At 36.9% G+C, this 15,484-nt stretch overlaps 2 protein-coding genes across 5 annotated transcripts in view; one reads left to right on the plus strand and one right to left on the minus strand.

Moving 5' to 3' along the window:
* The first annotated feature begins 2,028 nt into the window (after positions 1–2,028).
* LOC142347997 (uncharacterized) lies at positions 2,029–6,033 on the plus strand. Its single transcript, XM_075399160.1, has 2 exons — positions 2,029–2,558; positions 2,748–6,033. Exons 1-2 carry the CDS (start codon positions 2,029–2,031, stop codon positions 6,031–6,033), a joined length of 3,816 nt encoding a protein of 1,271 aa, XP_075255275.1.
* A 2,980-nt stretch (positions 6,034–9,013) lies between these two features.
* Positions 9,014–15,484, minus strand: part of LOC142347884 (tetratricopeptide repeat protein 12-like) — a 36,211-nt gene continuing 29,740 nt past the window's right edge. For all 4 annotated transcript variants that reach the window (XM_075399035.1, XM_075399036.1, XM_075399038.1 and 1 more), the window contains 2 exons: positions 12,281–12,762; positions 9,014–10,592 (listed from right to left, as the gene is read on the minus strand). In XM_075399035.1, coding sequence (XP_075255150.1) covers positions 9,111–10,592; positions 12,281–12,762 — 1,964 coding nt within the window. In that variant the 3' untranslated portion in view covers positions 9,014–9,110. The remainder of the gene's footprint in view (positions 10,593–12,280; positions 12,763–15,484) is intronic.

A 15,484-nucleotide genomic window follows, 5' to 3' on the forward strand; every position in this document is an offset into this window, starting at 1 on the left:
AGATATTTTCTATTTTCAACAGAAATTTCACAAAAAATGCAATTTTTAATGATATTTTGAACCTTAACTCAAAAACTTGACATACGATTTTTGATTTTTCTACCTGAGTCCATAGGTAAGTGATCTGGAATTACAATTTAATACTTTTGAGGCACCATTGAAAAAATTTTTTCATAATGAATTTTTGATTCAAACTTTTTCATTAATTTCTCTCTGATCTTGCGGTGATCAACAAAAACAATGAAAATCTCATATTTGTTCAAAATACTTCGTTTACTATGCATATATTCGCTGAGCAGAAGGCATTCCTTTGATTTGACCCTCCCCTGATCTACAGTAACCGTTCAGTACGTTTCTAAATATAATCAACTTTACTGTTTAATGAAAAGATTGTGTTTAGTACAGAGCCCAAAAATTGGGAAATTTAACAGTTTTTGTTATCTGAAGCGTTCAGGATTTAGGTGGAGTTCAGTTTCATGAAACCTTTTCCTTTGATATGACACTCCCTGCCCTACAGTAACCGTTCAGTACGTTTCTAAATTTAGTCAACTTTACAGTTTACGAAAAGATTGTGCTTATTACAGTCCAAAATTAGGGGAAATAAAACAGTTTTCGTTATCTGAAACGTTCAGGGGTTAGGTTAGAGTTCAATTTCATGAACCGTTTTCCTTTGATATGACACTCCCTGCTCTACAACAACCAATGGGTAAAATTTTATTTTCGATCAAGTTTACTGGTTAATGAAAAGACTAGTGATATTAACAAGCAAACATTGAAGGGGAAAGAATTTTCGTTATCTGCGAAGGGAGAACTTAGTGTTAGGTTTGCACTCAATTTGAATGAAAACTCAATCACTTTGCTCTATTCATTACAACACGTTTAACAATAACTCAGCATATACTGACGAGAGAATTTTCTTACTATTCTTATATATATTTCTGCAATAAACTCAAATTACAACTCAAATTCCATAATACAAAGAAAATTTATTATGGGAGTACATGCAATATTTAAGAAGAACTGATAAGCCTATTTATTGTTCTTGCCATATTTTGCCTATGTTTTACACAAAGGTCTCACACAGAGTTGAAATTTGTATATTACGAATTGTCATGATAAGAATTATATTTAATTACGCCCCCCCTCAGGGTTAGAAAACATTGTACTACCTAAAGCTGTAAACTGGAGGTGTGCTCAAGAATTAAACGAAACCCGTGTAGTGCCACGCAATCAAAACTTCATTTCTTGACTTGATTGCAGAAAATTCAGCTTTATCTGTTCGTCAACTTTTGGGTGAAAAAGTTTTAATAAATTGGAAAACATAAAGCAAAGAATTTATACCTCTATTTGGTTGCAAAAAAATTTGAAAGCTTTTCAGACTTTTACTATAAATTAATATTTCCTAAGCTTTTTAAAAACTCTCACAACTCAGAAATATCTCAAAATCATTCTTAACGTTATCAATCATTATTTTCTACATTTCTTACCCTATTATTCAAAAAGTCTCAACACCATTCAAAGCTTTAAAACTGCGTTCCGTACTTTTGTACAGTATGCCAGTTCAGTGTCCAAACTGTTCTGCTCAGCTCTCCAACAGAAGGTCCCTTAACAAGCATATGAAAAATATACATAAAATTTTTCCAGATATACCGACTTTCAGCTGTTTTCAGTGCTTCGAGAACGTCAGTAAGTCTTCCTACACTGCGTAAGCATTCTCATATTTCTCATCAACAGCCCATTTTAAAAGTCTGCTATACTTGTCGCGTAGGTTTTCAAACAAAACTCGAATATGCAGAGCACATAAACAATGAGCATGGTCTGCCCATTTTGGGCTTGGAAACCCACGAAGTTGATACGTCTAGACCAACAGTCTGTTCAATTAGCAATGGTGTAAACTACTACGAATTTGAACCGGCCCAGGGGGATTTAGACATTATGGAATATCTGTTCAGGAACCGGGGCGAAATTTCGAAAACAGTCCAAAAACACACGCACAAGTTTCCACAAAAGGTTCAACTTGTAGTGGAAATGACGCTTCAGAAACCTTTGGATGATGATCAAGAAAAATTGAGCGTGTTTTTCAATACGAATACACGAATCGTATATCATTCAGGGATTTCGGATGAAATTTTTGAAGACTTTGTCGACAACATTGTTTCAAAACTTGTTTCGTTTTCAAGCTACGGAAGTGGGTGGCAGCTTCTTTCAATAGACAAAGTTACCCTGAAGCTGGCCAAATATGTGCCTGTCCGGGGAAGCAGTTTCATACCGTTTCATGAGGAACATCCGCTAAGAAGAGATTCGAACTTGTTAAACATACACAATGCAAACGATGATAACTGTTTCCTTTACTGCTACACAGCTGGATACCATCTGGTTTACAAAAAAGAAAGATTAGAACCGCCAACACCATGCTTCAGGTCACGCACCAACGTTCTGACGTACAGCAAAGAAAATCCATCAGCAAAGCAACCGAAAGGGAACTTTGAAATGCCAATGAGTCTACAGGACATATCAAAGTTTGAGGAACTCAATGAAGTACAAGTTAATGTGTTCAGGTAAGAACAAATCGTATTATTCTGTATTTAAATGTGATTTTATTTTTTTGTAAAAAAAGCAAAAACAAAAACGAAAAGTTGTTAAAAAAAGGGGAACAAAAATTTTTCGTTCATCATAACAGTTCTTAACATTTTGCTGTTTAAAAAACCTCACTATCCAGAAAAAGTCAGAGATTTTTCATATTTAAGGTATCAGACGAAGCAATTACTACCATTGAGGCTGTCACGAGGCAAAAATTTCCCATTCGTACTCGATTTGTTGCTCCTACAAAACGAACAGACATACCACTACGTACTCATTATCAATTTGATGAAACTTGTCGCTAAAATCAACGGTAAAGAGTATCGTGATAGAAATGAGCTGTGCAGGAACTGTTTTCACATTTGTTCGTCAGCGGATGTGCTATTAGCACATCAGAAATCGTGTTTGGAAAATGATTCTCTGCAAATCACGATGCCCGATCCTGCTAACAACAAGTTAAAGTTCGAAAACTACGCCGCGAGGTGGTTTTCACCTTTTGTAGTATACTTGGACTTGGAATCTCTACTTGTGCCTGTAGCAACAGCAAAAAGTAACCCAATGACTTCAAGCACGTGTGCCTTGGAACACCATTTACCGTGTAGTTACTGCTTAATTGTGGTCGAACATAACAACCCTGAACCAATACATTTTGACATTTACACAGGCCCCGATTGTATGAAACGCTTCATTACAAAAATCGAAAAACTTGCAAGGTTCTTTTACCATCAGAAAAGGAAATTTCCTAAATTTATTGGAGCCGCTCCTTTGAAAAGTACATTCTCGACATGTTGGATTTGTGATGTTGCTTTCAACAATGACAACGAAAAAGTGTTAGACCACTGTCACTACAGTGGTCAATTCATCGGTTACGCACACGACGAATGCAACCTCAAGCGCCGAACACTCAATTTCACTCCCGTAATTGCCCACAACATGATGAACTATGACTTACATCACATAGTTAAGTCCTTGCATACAGCCTCAGAGTCAACAAAAATTGAAGTGATACCGACAAACGACGAAAAATTCATTGCACTAAATTTTGGTGTATTCATTGAAACACGAAAAAGGAAGCGAGATGAAGTCACTGTTTACGAGTACATGCGCTTTATTGACAGTTTTAAGTTTATGCCGTGCAGCCTCGATAAAATTGTACAAACTCTGCCTCACAATAAATTCAGTATTCTTGACAACTTTTACCGAGGCTATACCACTGAGCAACGCAACTTGTTGAAGAAAAAGGGAAGTTTTCCCTACTCGTATGTCAATGACTTCAGAAAACTGAGAGAACCTTCTCTTCCCAGTCTCGAAAACTGGAAAAACACTTTGAAAGACAATAAAATTGATGTTACCAGTGAGGAACTCAATCAGTTGAATTTTGTCTTCAACGAGTTCAATTGCCAAAGTCTGAAGGAATTCCTGGAGCTATATCTCACTGGCGATGTGCTACAGTTGTCATGCTGGTTCGAGGAGCTGCGTTCTGTGTGCTATGACACATACGGCCTTGACTGCGCACAGTTCTACACAGCTTCAAATCTTTCTGGAAACGCGTTTCTGAAAACCTGCAAGCCCGAAATTGAGCTGTTGACAGACCGACTGATCCTTGAAATGGCAGAGAAAATGATACGTGGAGGCCTGTCCTCTATCTACAGTTCAAGACTAGAGATTGAAAACAACACCCTACTGCCTAACTTTGATAGCTCAAAGGAAGTCTCATCAATCATTTATATTGATGCTAATAACCTTTACGGGGGAACCATGTTACATTTCCCTCTTCCCCTGAATCAGTTTGAATTGATTGAAGATGTTGCACTAGAAACGATTTTGCAGACCGACGACGAAGGGGATGTTGGTTTCATTGTTGAGGTGGATCTAGAGTACCCTGATGCTCTACATGATGAACATGCAGACTACCCATTGATACCCGACAAGGAACCAATTGATACCCTAGAACTTAGTGACTATCAGACAACTCTTAGAAGTGCTCTAAGTCTAAGTTCGTCGAAATCAAGTAAGTTGAGACAGACGTTTCACCCAAAGAAGAACTATGTTGTTCACTACCGGAACCTCAAATTCTATGTTGATAGCGGAATTAAGGTCACCCGAGTTCATCGAGCAGTAAAGTTTCATCAATCTAAGTGGTTAGCAAGTTATATTGCACTTAACACACAGAAACGTCAAGAAGCTAGCTCTAAGCTTGATCAGGATTTCTACAAACTTATGTCAAACTCTACTTTTGGCAAGCTATGTGAAAGTTTGAGAAATAGAGTGTCCGTTAAATTTGTTCGCACAGAAGAGGAGCTACTTAAAACAACATCAAAAGGAAATATTTCATCGATAAAAATCATAGACGAGAACCTAACAATTATCACAAAGAAAGTCCAATCCATAGTATGGAGCAAACCAACAATTATTGGAGCCAGCATTCTTGAGCTTTCAAAGCTGTTTATGTTGGATTTTCATTACAACGTAATGAAAAAACAAACAGAGTGCAGTTTGCTGTATTCAGATACAGACTCATTTGTATACAAAGTTAAAACGAATAGTTTCTATGATGATTTGACGAAAAACTCTACCCTGAAAAAACACTTTGATCTCTCAAACTTCCCCAGCGACCACAAACTCTATGACAAAACGAATGCCAAGGTGGTGCTTAAGTTCAAAGACGAACTTGCAGGAACGCCAATAGAAGAATTCTGTGCCCTTAAGCCTGAACTTTACTCGATTGTTGCTAGTAATGGTGAAAACAAAATGTCGGCGAAAGGAACTAAAAAATTCGCGCAAGCCAAATTAAATCATGAAATGTTCAAAGAGACATTGGAGACGAGCAACGTAGTGAGACTTGAAAACATCAAAATATCAACACTTAAACATCAACTACAAACTGTGTGCTTGAACAAAATTGCCCTCTGTGCATACGACGACAAAAGATATATAAATACAGACAAAAAAACAACACTGCGCTTCGGACATTTTTCTTTGCGTGATGAATACGTTTCAAAAAAACTGTGTGCCGAAACCGACTGGGAAGACGAATTGAACGAACCCTATAACGTGTTTGAACTTCCTGAAGGAGGGGAGGCCTCAGGCTGGGAAACACCCGATCCAGGTTTTCATCAGCCCTCGTACTCTAATGAAGAGTTGAATGATGTTATTGACCTTTCAAATTTATCGGAACAAAGTGATGAGTCTGACCAGGAAATCAATAACCCGTTCATTCTCAATGAAGCTGATGAAAACCCAGATTGCTGCTCTTCAAGCAGTGAGAATGAAACATTAGCCAGCATCAGCAACAAAAAGAAGCAAGCAACATTAAGCAATAACTTATTCAGACAAATAGATAGTGTTGAATCTACTAACTCTTCAGAGGTAACACTCTCTGAAAATGAGGAATCGCCAGTAATCTCGATTAAACGTGCCCGTGCTTATATTGTAGATTCTGACACTGAGTAATCTGTTATTTTTCTTTGTATTGTAATAAGTACTTCTTTTATAGAACGGAAAATTTAAAAATACAAAGATAAATATTAATAATGATATTTTTATACAATTGGTGAGAAGAAAACTTACTTTAAGGAAATTTCCCAGTCCTCCTGTCGGATATTCTTTGCACTTTGCACCGACAAAAGCTTTTCAAATGCTTCTCGAGCTCCTGTTTATAAAAAAAAATTTGCCTGCAGAAAGGGCAAATTTGGTCCAATATTTTCCCCGAAACAAGAGATCGAGAACAGTATAATGGGTTGGTTTCAAGAAATTTGTTGTGCTTTTTATGCTTGGTAAACTGAGGAAGAAAATAAATGGCTTCCTGACATCTTGAACAATATTTTATATATCGGTTTTTGTGATTTTCTGTGAAATGTTTTAATTTTTCTTGAAAATTGTTGAAAGTGAGCTCACAAGTCTCACATTTGTGTCCTGGCATTCTTTTTAATAGCTTCAAGTTTCACTTAGTTCGCTCTGTAGACGCAATACAATTGAGAAGAAATAGGAAATAGTCTCTTCAGAAGGCTCATTTTGGTGATTTAACATTTATCTCAACCTAACAGGCAGAAAAGAATTTATTCCAAACATTTGCCAAGAAACGGTTCAGTTCTAACACCGAGGGCCCTGCTTTATTCCCCTCACCAAATTTATACTTCCAAACTGCTTTCACAGCCATACATTTACTTTTATCTTAATTGGAACACTTTTCATACACCGAAGCAAATTAATTTCAAAATCAATAAAACACACCGCACTAATTTAATTTTGTTTTGAAATTCAGTTTCCAAGAGCCCGCTCCGCTTTGATTTAATTCCACATAAAATCCCCCACCGTAAACAAAACTTGACAAGTTTAAACAATCCCCACTTCGAAAGCTCAATAAAAGTTCAAATTAGGCATAACAGCCCACTCATGCGCGCGGAAGGAAATATTCCAAACTCTCCAAATTTATTTCCCCAAGAGTTCAAATAACATGAACTTACAATCCAAAAGATCGAAGTAGGTAAAACAATAAGACTCTCAAAGTTTCTTCAAAAGTACAAGAAATCAACTTTTACAGAGTGAAAGTTCTTGTAGGGGGGGGGGGGGGTCCGGACCCCCCCCCCCCCTCCAGTAACATGGCAGATATGATTACTACTTATGACTCGATAAAGAAGCGCTAGACGATAAAAACAAACATAGCCGAAGACTCAGGAATCGCCTCGAAGTAGAAATAAATCATTTACGCCTCGGCCAACTTCTCAATTAACAAAAGCCTTTTACTTAATGATACTCATCATTTGGAAACCGAAAATAGAACAAAAACATGAAAATCAAAATGCAGCACTTCCAAAAGAAATTTTTTACCAGTTGCCCCTCCAAAACAATTATTTCTAATAGCCCGTGCCATTCAGATAGCTTTCTTTTATTAAACGAATAACAAATGATAGACAAAACAATACAAGGGTTATAAGGTTGAAACCGAGGAAAGGGAAAACTGAAGAAACAAAAAGTCGAAATCAAATTTTAAAGTTTACAGAGTATGGCCCAATAATCAGTAACCCAGCAGACACACACACGCATTGAATAACAATTAAAACAGCCAAAACGCAGAAACTTGAAAAAACAATAGTTTCCTTGCTTCAGTGAAACCTTCGCTAACTAATATTCACTATCTAACATTCGCTATCTAAGCTACCTTCTATTTCGAGACCTCTCAAATATTTATTAAACATAGATTAGTAAACCGACAAAAAAAAACATAAAAAGACTAACGCCGGACAAATTGCTCTCGAACAACAGCCGGAGCAATGTAATTCAGAGCGAGCTGTAGCAAACTTAATATTAACAAACTTAAGCAATAAAATTCCGACTAGTGAGAGATTCAAGCCTATGACCTCCGGCGTAAAATACTGCAGACCTTACAACAACTTGGGCATCTGGCCGTTATTATTTCCAAGCTTAAAATCGTTTTGTTTTAGAAACGCAGATTTAATTTTTCAATAAAAGCAATTTAGGTCAAGCAAAATTCAAGCGTGAAATTGTCACCACTTACAATAATTGGTTCAGTGAATTTATTGACGCAATTCACTGAATTTTAGCGAGTTTTACTGCCTGCCTCGTTTGTTGAGATGTCCGCGAAAGACAAGAAAAATATGATCATATAGACTAGTGAGAAGTGGCATTGCATTCGTCACAAAAAGTCTTCTATGAGTCAGTCAAACAGACGTACTTAAATTGGGCGAATTATTCTCAAACGAACAGCGAGCGGTTGTCTTTGGTCAGCTGGGGCTTATGGATGCTAGCTTGGGGGGGGGGGTCAATCGATGAGGGTAAGGGTTGCGGGAGGGGGGGGGTCCAAATTACCAGGTTGGAGAAAGCTGGACGGGGTGACTGAGGAGTCAACTCGTCTAAGAACCGCCCTTCACACCCTGAAATTGTCTCCTCAAAACAGTTTAGGTGAATCGCTTAATTAGATACTTTTCAAGCGTAAGGCTCTCAGAGTTGCTCAGCCACTTAATGCTCTTCGGACGCTGCTTGTTTATCACGTTTTTGAGGACGAGAAGACAAATGGGTCAGGCGAAAAATTGGTCAAGCGAAAAATCGCATAAAAAGACCACAGGTCTAAAATAACTGTTACAAACTTAGTTTGAGAATTAAAAATCGATCGCTAAGCACTTTAACACGTGCGGTATTGACTTTCACATCCTGTTTCAGAACCACTCTACCGATTTTTTTTTTTAAAAAAATCACCTTAATTCCTCTTCTTGTCGTAAAAAAAACTTAAAAGCAATAATCTTCTTAGAGTCGTAAAAACCTGTGCAATACCAATCAGAAGACCACCCTTTCGGGTCGTAAAAAGACCACAGGACTAATATAATTACTACAACTTTGTTTGAGAGCAATTAATAACTCTAAATAATTCGACCGGATGAAGGCTTTTGGAAATGATCTAAGCATACAGAAAGTATTTACAAAAGAAGGATTATTTACATTAGTTACAATAAGAATGAACATAGATACAATGCGAATGAATACTTTTTAATGACCGCTATGAAAGCTTTGGATCATACATCTACGAACTTGATACAATCATGTAAGATCTTCATCCCGTCAAGTTTTCTCAGCTGTTCTAAATGTTGAGCACTTTTTGTGACCAATTTGCTCAAAGCAATTGCGACATTTCCGCGTACATTATTGTTTCCATTATTCGACGCTATGCTTAGCAGATCCTTGCACAAGTCAGGGTACGAAGTTTTGGGCGAGCTCAACGCCTGCACGCACTGAAGATGTCCGCTCTCAAAAATGAACCCAAGAACAAGAGCTGAATTTGCACAGCTTGCGCTTTTGGACTGTTCTTTTGATGTTAGTTTGAGAAATTGTATGACATTAGCAAATCGTTTGGAGGATATGTCTTCGTTGCTTATTGTTAGCTTGTTTGAGATAGCATTTTTCATAATAACAGCCAAAGCTCCGATTCCAAATTGGCAACTTGATCCTAAGTCCTGGGTAACTTTTTCTGACAATTTGTTGAATTCATTAATTTGGCAGAATATTAAAGATAAGGTACTCTTATCATCCCAGAATTGCAAGGCAAAGTTCTGGTCGTGTGATGATAATTGCTTCACAATAGAAAGAACGCGAGAGGCTAGTAAGTGGTTGTCGGTTGCGCACTCGCTAACAGTCGACTTGCACAATTCGAATATTCTTTCTCCACTTTCAGAAGATATCCAATTAGTATTTATAACTAGGAAACTATATAAAAGACCCAAATACAAACTTCTCATTTCCAAGTTTGTCGTAGAGAATTTTAAAATTGCTTTGAATAAATCTTCACTATTAGCAACGAAATTGGCAGTGTTTGTTACAGATAGCAAAATTGAAATAAGTCCCCCAATTTGAGAGAGTACTTTTTCGTGTTTCGTCTTCGAGAATGTATCGCTAAGAGCCTTCAAGGATTTATTGTAAACGACTAGAGCGTTTTGAAAATCTGGGAACTCGAGCAGAGCGTTTAATATTCTCAATCGTGTGTTTATTTCCTTAATTGAACTACCCAGGGATCCGTTCCATAGTAAATTCAGAATATTGCTGGCTGACAGAGCTCTTACAGCCGCTCTTCGGCTAAGATTGTCGGCACATAGTTCCTCAATTAACTCGAGGCAAGATAAATTTAGATTTTCATTTTCAGAATTCGCAAAGCTTAATAGCTTTGATAGCAATAACGAATGGTTTTCCACAAGATGCTCGATATTGGCAAAACTTTGGGTACAAACTCTTTTCAGAAGAGATATGATAGATGTTAGCAAATACCAATCAGGTTCTGATAAAGTAGTCGCATTATTGGGTTCTAAATTGTCGACATTATTTATTTGTAGAAGAGCTTCTATTCCACGTTCATTCCTGAATAGCGCTCGGTCTTCTTCAGACTGAATTAGAGAGTTCAAACATTCGATCGCTCCCATGTAAAACAATTGACTCTGGTCGGGTCTTTGTAACGCAATTATAGCTGCACTTATTGTCTGCAGTTCAGAACTTGCTGACTCTTTAGCCTAAAGAGATGAAATCAAGTCAACATTGCCAAATCTCTGATCTGGTACTTTTATTGTTAAATTTTTAGCACTGAGTGTAGACTTACTTAACCAGTTGCAACTTATTATACGAGTTTTTATCAAATTCCGAACAAAGCCGGCATATTGCCGGAAAAAAGCCGCGAAAGACGTTTGTGGCCTTCCATGAGTTGAAACAACTTAAAAAATAAGATAAACAGATTAACCACTAGTCCTTTAATAAACTTTTTGGTTAGATTCGGACTGTCATTTTTATGAGACACATTTGCTCTACAAGGAAAAAACCCTAATGGAGCTTTTTCAAAATTAACATTCGATATTAAAACTCAGAATTAGGGCATATACGATTGGCACTACTTAGATACACACTGTTGACCTTTAACTAGTAAATGTTCATAAATTTAAAGTTCATTAAGCGAGTTCAGAAGTCATTTTTTTTAAGTGAGGTAAGTCACGCAATTGACCTAAAAGCAGAACAAATGACGTCATGCACACAAATCTTAACTGCAAAACAGTAGAAATCACTGAAATTGAAAAAGTCAATTCCAAGAATTCAGGTCGCAAGAATCATCGATGGAAACGACGAATTAAAAAACATAACAGGATAAGTCCTGACGTACAATTCAAAGAACTTTCATAGACTAAACAAAAAACTAGATCTAGAAACGAGGAATTGCGAAAACCATTTCCAAAGAAACCAGATCAAACTAAATAAAAAACAGAAGATTAAAGTTAAAATGCCGTATGTGAACAAAAAACAAAAAACCACTAGTGAGAAAGAGGAATTTGGTTCAAACAAAAAACTAGGCCTAGAATGAACTATGAATGGATTGGGAAAATCATTAAGAAAAAAATACTAACCAATAAATTGAAAAAATGTAAAAATCAAAGTGAAATTGCCGCATGTGAACGAAAATCACTAGCGAGAAAGCGAGTTTTTGTTCAAACACCCTTTTCTCACTACTTTAAAATTAGAGTGCAAAAAATTTCACGCCGCAAAACCTATCGCTTTTTTCGCTCGACTTCCTGTTTCGGTGTGCCCAAAATCACTACTCCAATTTGACTTCAAAAATCATAAAATGTGTCAACAGATCTTGAAAAAAAAGACAGCGCCCCAAAACAATTCAAAAAACCACGATGTCCCCAATAATAGCCGCTATCGCTCCACGGCTATTAATAACGAATAATTTACATCTCCAAAAATACACGTCATCGGTAGAGTAGAGAATTTACTTACATTAGCAGTATGCGAAGGTATTAGAAGGTAGAATGCGTCTCATATTCTCGAACGTAATCTAGGACAAAATTTCTAAACCAATCCTCGGTGTTGTTGCCAAAGTGCCAACAACCAAAATAACTTTCATACTTTTGTGCGCTCAAAAATACTGTCACAAAAATGCTTAAGAAACAAAAAAGGACTGACACTGCACTGCACAAGTGTTCAGATCTCGAAATGATCCAAACATAAACGAACTCAGACGGAAGAATGTTTGATCATAAAACGAACAAAAGTCCAAGCAACGTTCACACAAAAGTGTTACCCGAGATCGTTTAGGTTTGATTGTGATCGAAAAGTATCCAATAAATACGATTAATACGCAAAGTCGTAACGCAAAGCGCAAGCTTTCTAGGCCAAATATTAAGCTACTAAAGATAACAGAACCTCTGACCTCAGATGCCTTCACATCTAGATCCGCTTTCTTTTCAATTTCGTCTATCAAATCCAAGTATTCCGCAACTGTCTTCTTCCTTGCCGCACTGTTCTCAGCATCCAAAGACTCCTGTAGACAATTCCTCGCATCATCAAATTTTCCCAAATACGCCAGCGCTTTTGATTTGTGAACGAAGGCTTTCATACACGTCTCGTCAATTCGGAAGGCAAAATCGCAGTCCTCAATTGCTTCTGGGAATCTGTTTAATTTTATAAGCACTTGGGCTCTGTTAGTCCATAGAGGTAAATTGTCTTTCATAATATCCAATCCTTCTGAATACAACTTATACGCACCCTCTAAATCTCCTGCACTCAGCTTTTCATTGCCTTTGATTTTGAGTAGATCGCTTTCATGTTTCCGCTGTTTTCGTGCTTTTGCCCGTCGTTCCGCATCAGCTGCTATTTCGTCCATCCATGATTCTTTTGATTGCGTTTGGGGACCTGTGAAGCATAAAAAGTCATTGTTTATAAATTTCTTTCGGCAGAGGTCTCAAAATATGAGACGCACCATTTTCTTAGTACAATTTGCTAGTAAACCTCCAGTTGCCAGATATTAAACACTTAATTGGGATTTTATTCCTTACTACGTTATGGAACAAATACATTATTTTAGCGTGGCAATGCCACGAGACAGGATCTTATTAACAGAACGCAGCAACTTTAGCCCAGATCAGTCTTCAGGTTTATTAACGAAATTGAGATATTACAGAGTTTATAGCCTCCGGAAAAAGTTTTGATACATGTTTTCAATTTATATCTTTTATGGGTGAAGTTTTAATCACAGGCATCAAATAAAATTGATACTGAGTACTCGGTCTTAGAAACAAAAAGACCAATGGAGATCGTGACTTCAATAAGCGGATTCACCAATAAGAGTGAACATTCTAACGCCAGCTCAAGGGAGCAGAAAAGAGGTCTCACTATTGAAATGTAAAAATTAAGGGCTCTGTCACTATTAAAAGGACCCAAAATTTCAAGCACTAATAGAGTCGGGTAAGCAGTATAACGTAAACAGAGCTGGGGGGTGTAAAAAGACGTACCTATGTATAAAGATTACGTATAACCCAATTTCCCTCAAATCCCAAAAACGTACCTCACAGCATGATACCCAAGCTGTTCACACGAGGGGATTAGCAAGATAATCCCTTGATATTAAATTGCTAAGGTCATTTACCCTTTACCATATTGCGTTTTACTAATGTCAATTTCCAAAGACGTACCTCACAGCATGATACCCAAGCTGTTCACACGAGGGATTAGCAAGATAATCCCTTGATAATAAATTGGTAAGGTCATTGACTCCCTACCATATTACACTTTAATAATGTAAATTTGCAAAAACGTACCTCACAGCATGACACCCAAGCTTTTCACACGAAAGGGATTAGCAGGATAATGTTTCAATATTAAATTAGATAGGATAACTCATTTACAGTTACGTACGGTTTTCGTGATTTTCAAAAATGTACCTCACAGTATGATACCCACGCTGTTCACACGAAAGGGATTAGCAAGATAGTGCCTTAACAACAAATCAGTAAGGTCATTGACCCCCTACCATATTAGACTTTACTAATGACAATTTCCAAAGACGTACTTCACAGCATGACACCCAAGCTGTTCACACGAAGGGGATTAGCAAGATAGTGCCTTAACAACAAATTAATAAGATCATCGACCCCCTTACAAATTACACTTTAATAACGTAAATTTCAAAAGACGTAGCTCACAGTATGACACCCAAGCTGTTCACACGAAGGGGATAAGCAAGATAGTGACTTCACAACAAATTAATAAGGTCATCGACCCCCTACCAAATTACATTTTAATAATGTAAATTTCCAAAGATGTACCTCACAGCATGATACCCAAGCTGTTCACACAAAGGGGATTAGCAAGGTAATGTTCTAATTTTAAATTAGATAGGATGACTCATTTACAATTACGTACGGCTTACGTGATTTTCAAAAGTGTACCTCAGAGCATGACACCCAAGCTGTTCACACGAAAGGGATTAGCAAGATAGTGCCTTAACAACAAATCAGTAAGGTCATTGACCCCCAACCATATTACACTTTATTAATGTCAATTTCCAGAGGCGTACCTCACAGCATGACACCCAAGCTGTTCACAGGAAAGGGATTAGCATAAATCATTTTCTACACAACTTTCATTGTCTTAAAAAAATGTTTTATAAGATCTCATCGGCTACGAAGTTTTTTGTTCCCAATTGTTCTTGTTTATACTTAAGTTTCATTGGCTCCATATTTCGAAGTTTTTTAAGATGTTTCAATCAATTGTCTCTTTCCCCTTACTTTATTCAGTTACCCTTATTCATCCAGACTTTCTTATTTCTTGCTTCCAGGTCCCATATTTTGCTCAATTCACCAAAAGTGACTACCAAAATTAGTAATTCTAATTACAGTAAATCTAATTCAAAATTCTAGACTGCTAATCATTTTATAATAATCTAACATAGAAAAAAGAATGTCTCTCGTAGTGTTTGATATTGAGTGCTTGGAGGGGCAAATTGTTAAGGAGTTGGGTGTTTTCAAGGATGGAATTGTATTGGGATACAGATTCCTCCCACCAAAAGACTACAAACCTACTTTTCAAGCAAAGTGGAACACTAAAAAATTACATGGGGTTAATTGGAACAGTGGAAAACTGGAATATAGTGAGTTGTCATCAATCATTCAACAAAATTGTTCACCTACAACTGAATACTTCGCAAAGGGGTTGGAAAAGTGTAATGTCCTCTTAAAATACTTGTGTAAAGATGTGGAGAATCTAGGTGATCTGGGTTGTCCAAAAGTTTCCAAACTTCTCAACAACTTGGATACTGACTGGGATTTTAGCAACTATGCGTATCGACACCAAAAAAACTTTCACTGCGCAGAGAAGAAAGCTTTTGCGTACGGAATTTGGACTCTTGATTTTTTTTGATAATGTATTATGTTTGTGATTTCTAATTGTATTTGTGATCGTTTTGTAATTAATTGTTTTTGTTTTACTACTTTTCAAATCAGAGAAAAGTTGCACTGGAAGATCATTTGCTGAGCACAGATTACATGTTTAGCTAAAAATGCGAGAAATGCACGTTTCAAAAAAATAAAAGATACCTCTTTTTAAATTGGGAAGCAAAAAACTAAGTTTAAAATGA

Source organism: Convolutriloba macropyga, chromosome 10 (genome assembly GCF_964194025.1).
Source record: "Convolutriloba macropyga chromosome 10, txConMacr16.3, whole genome shotgun sequence".
Taxonomy (NCBI): Eukaryota; Metazoa; Xenacoelomorpha; order Acoela; family Convolutidae; genus Convolutriloba; species Convolutriloba macropyga.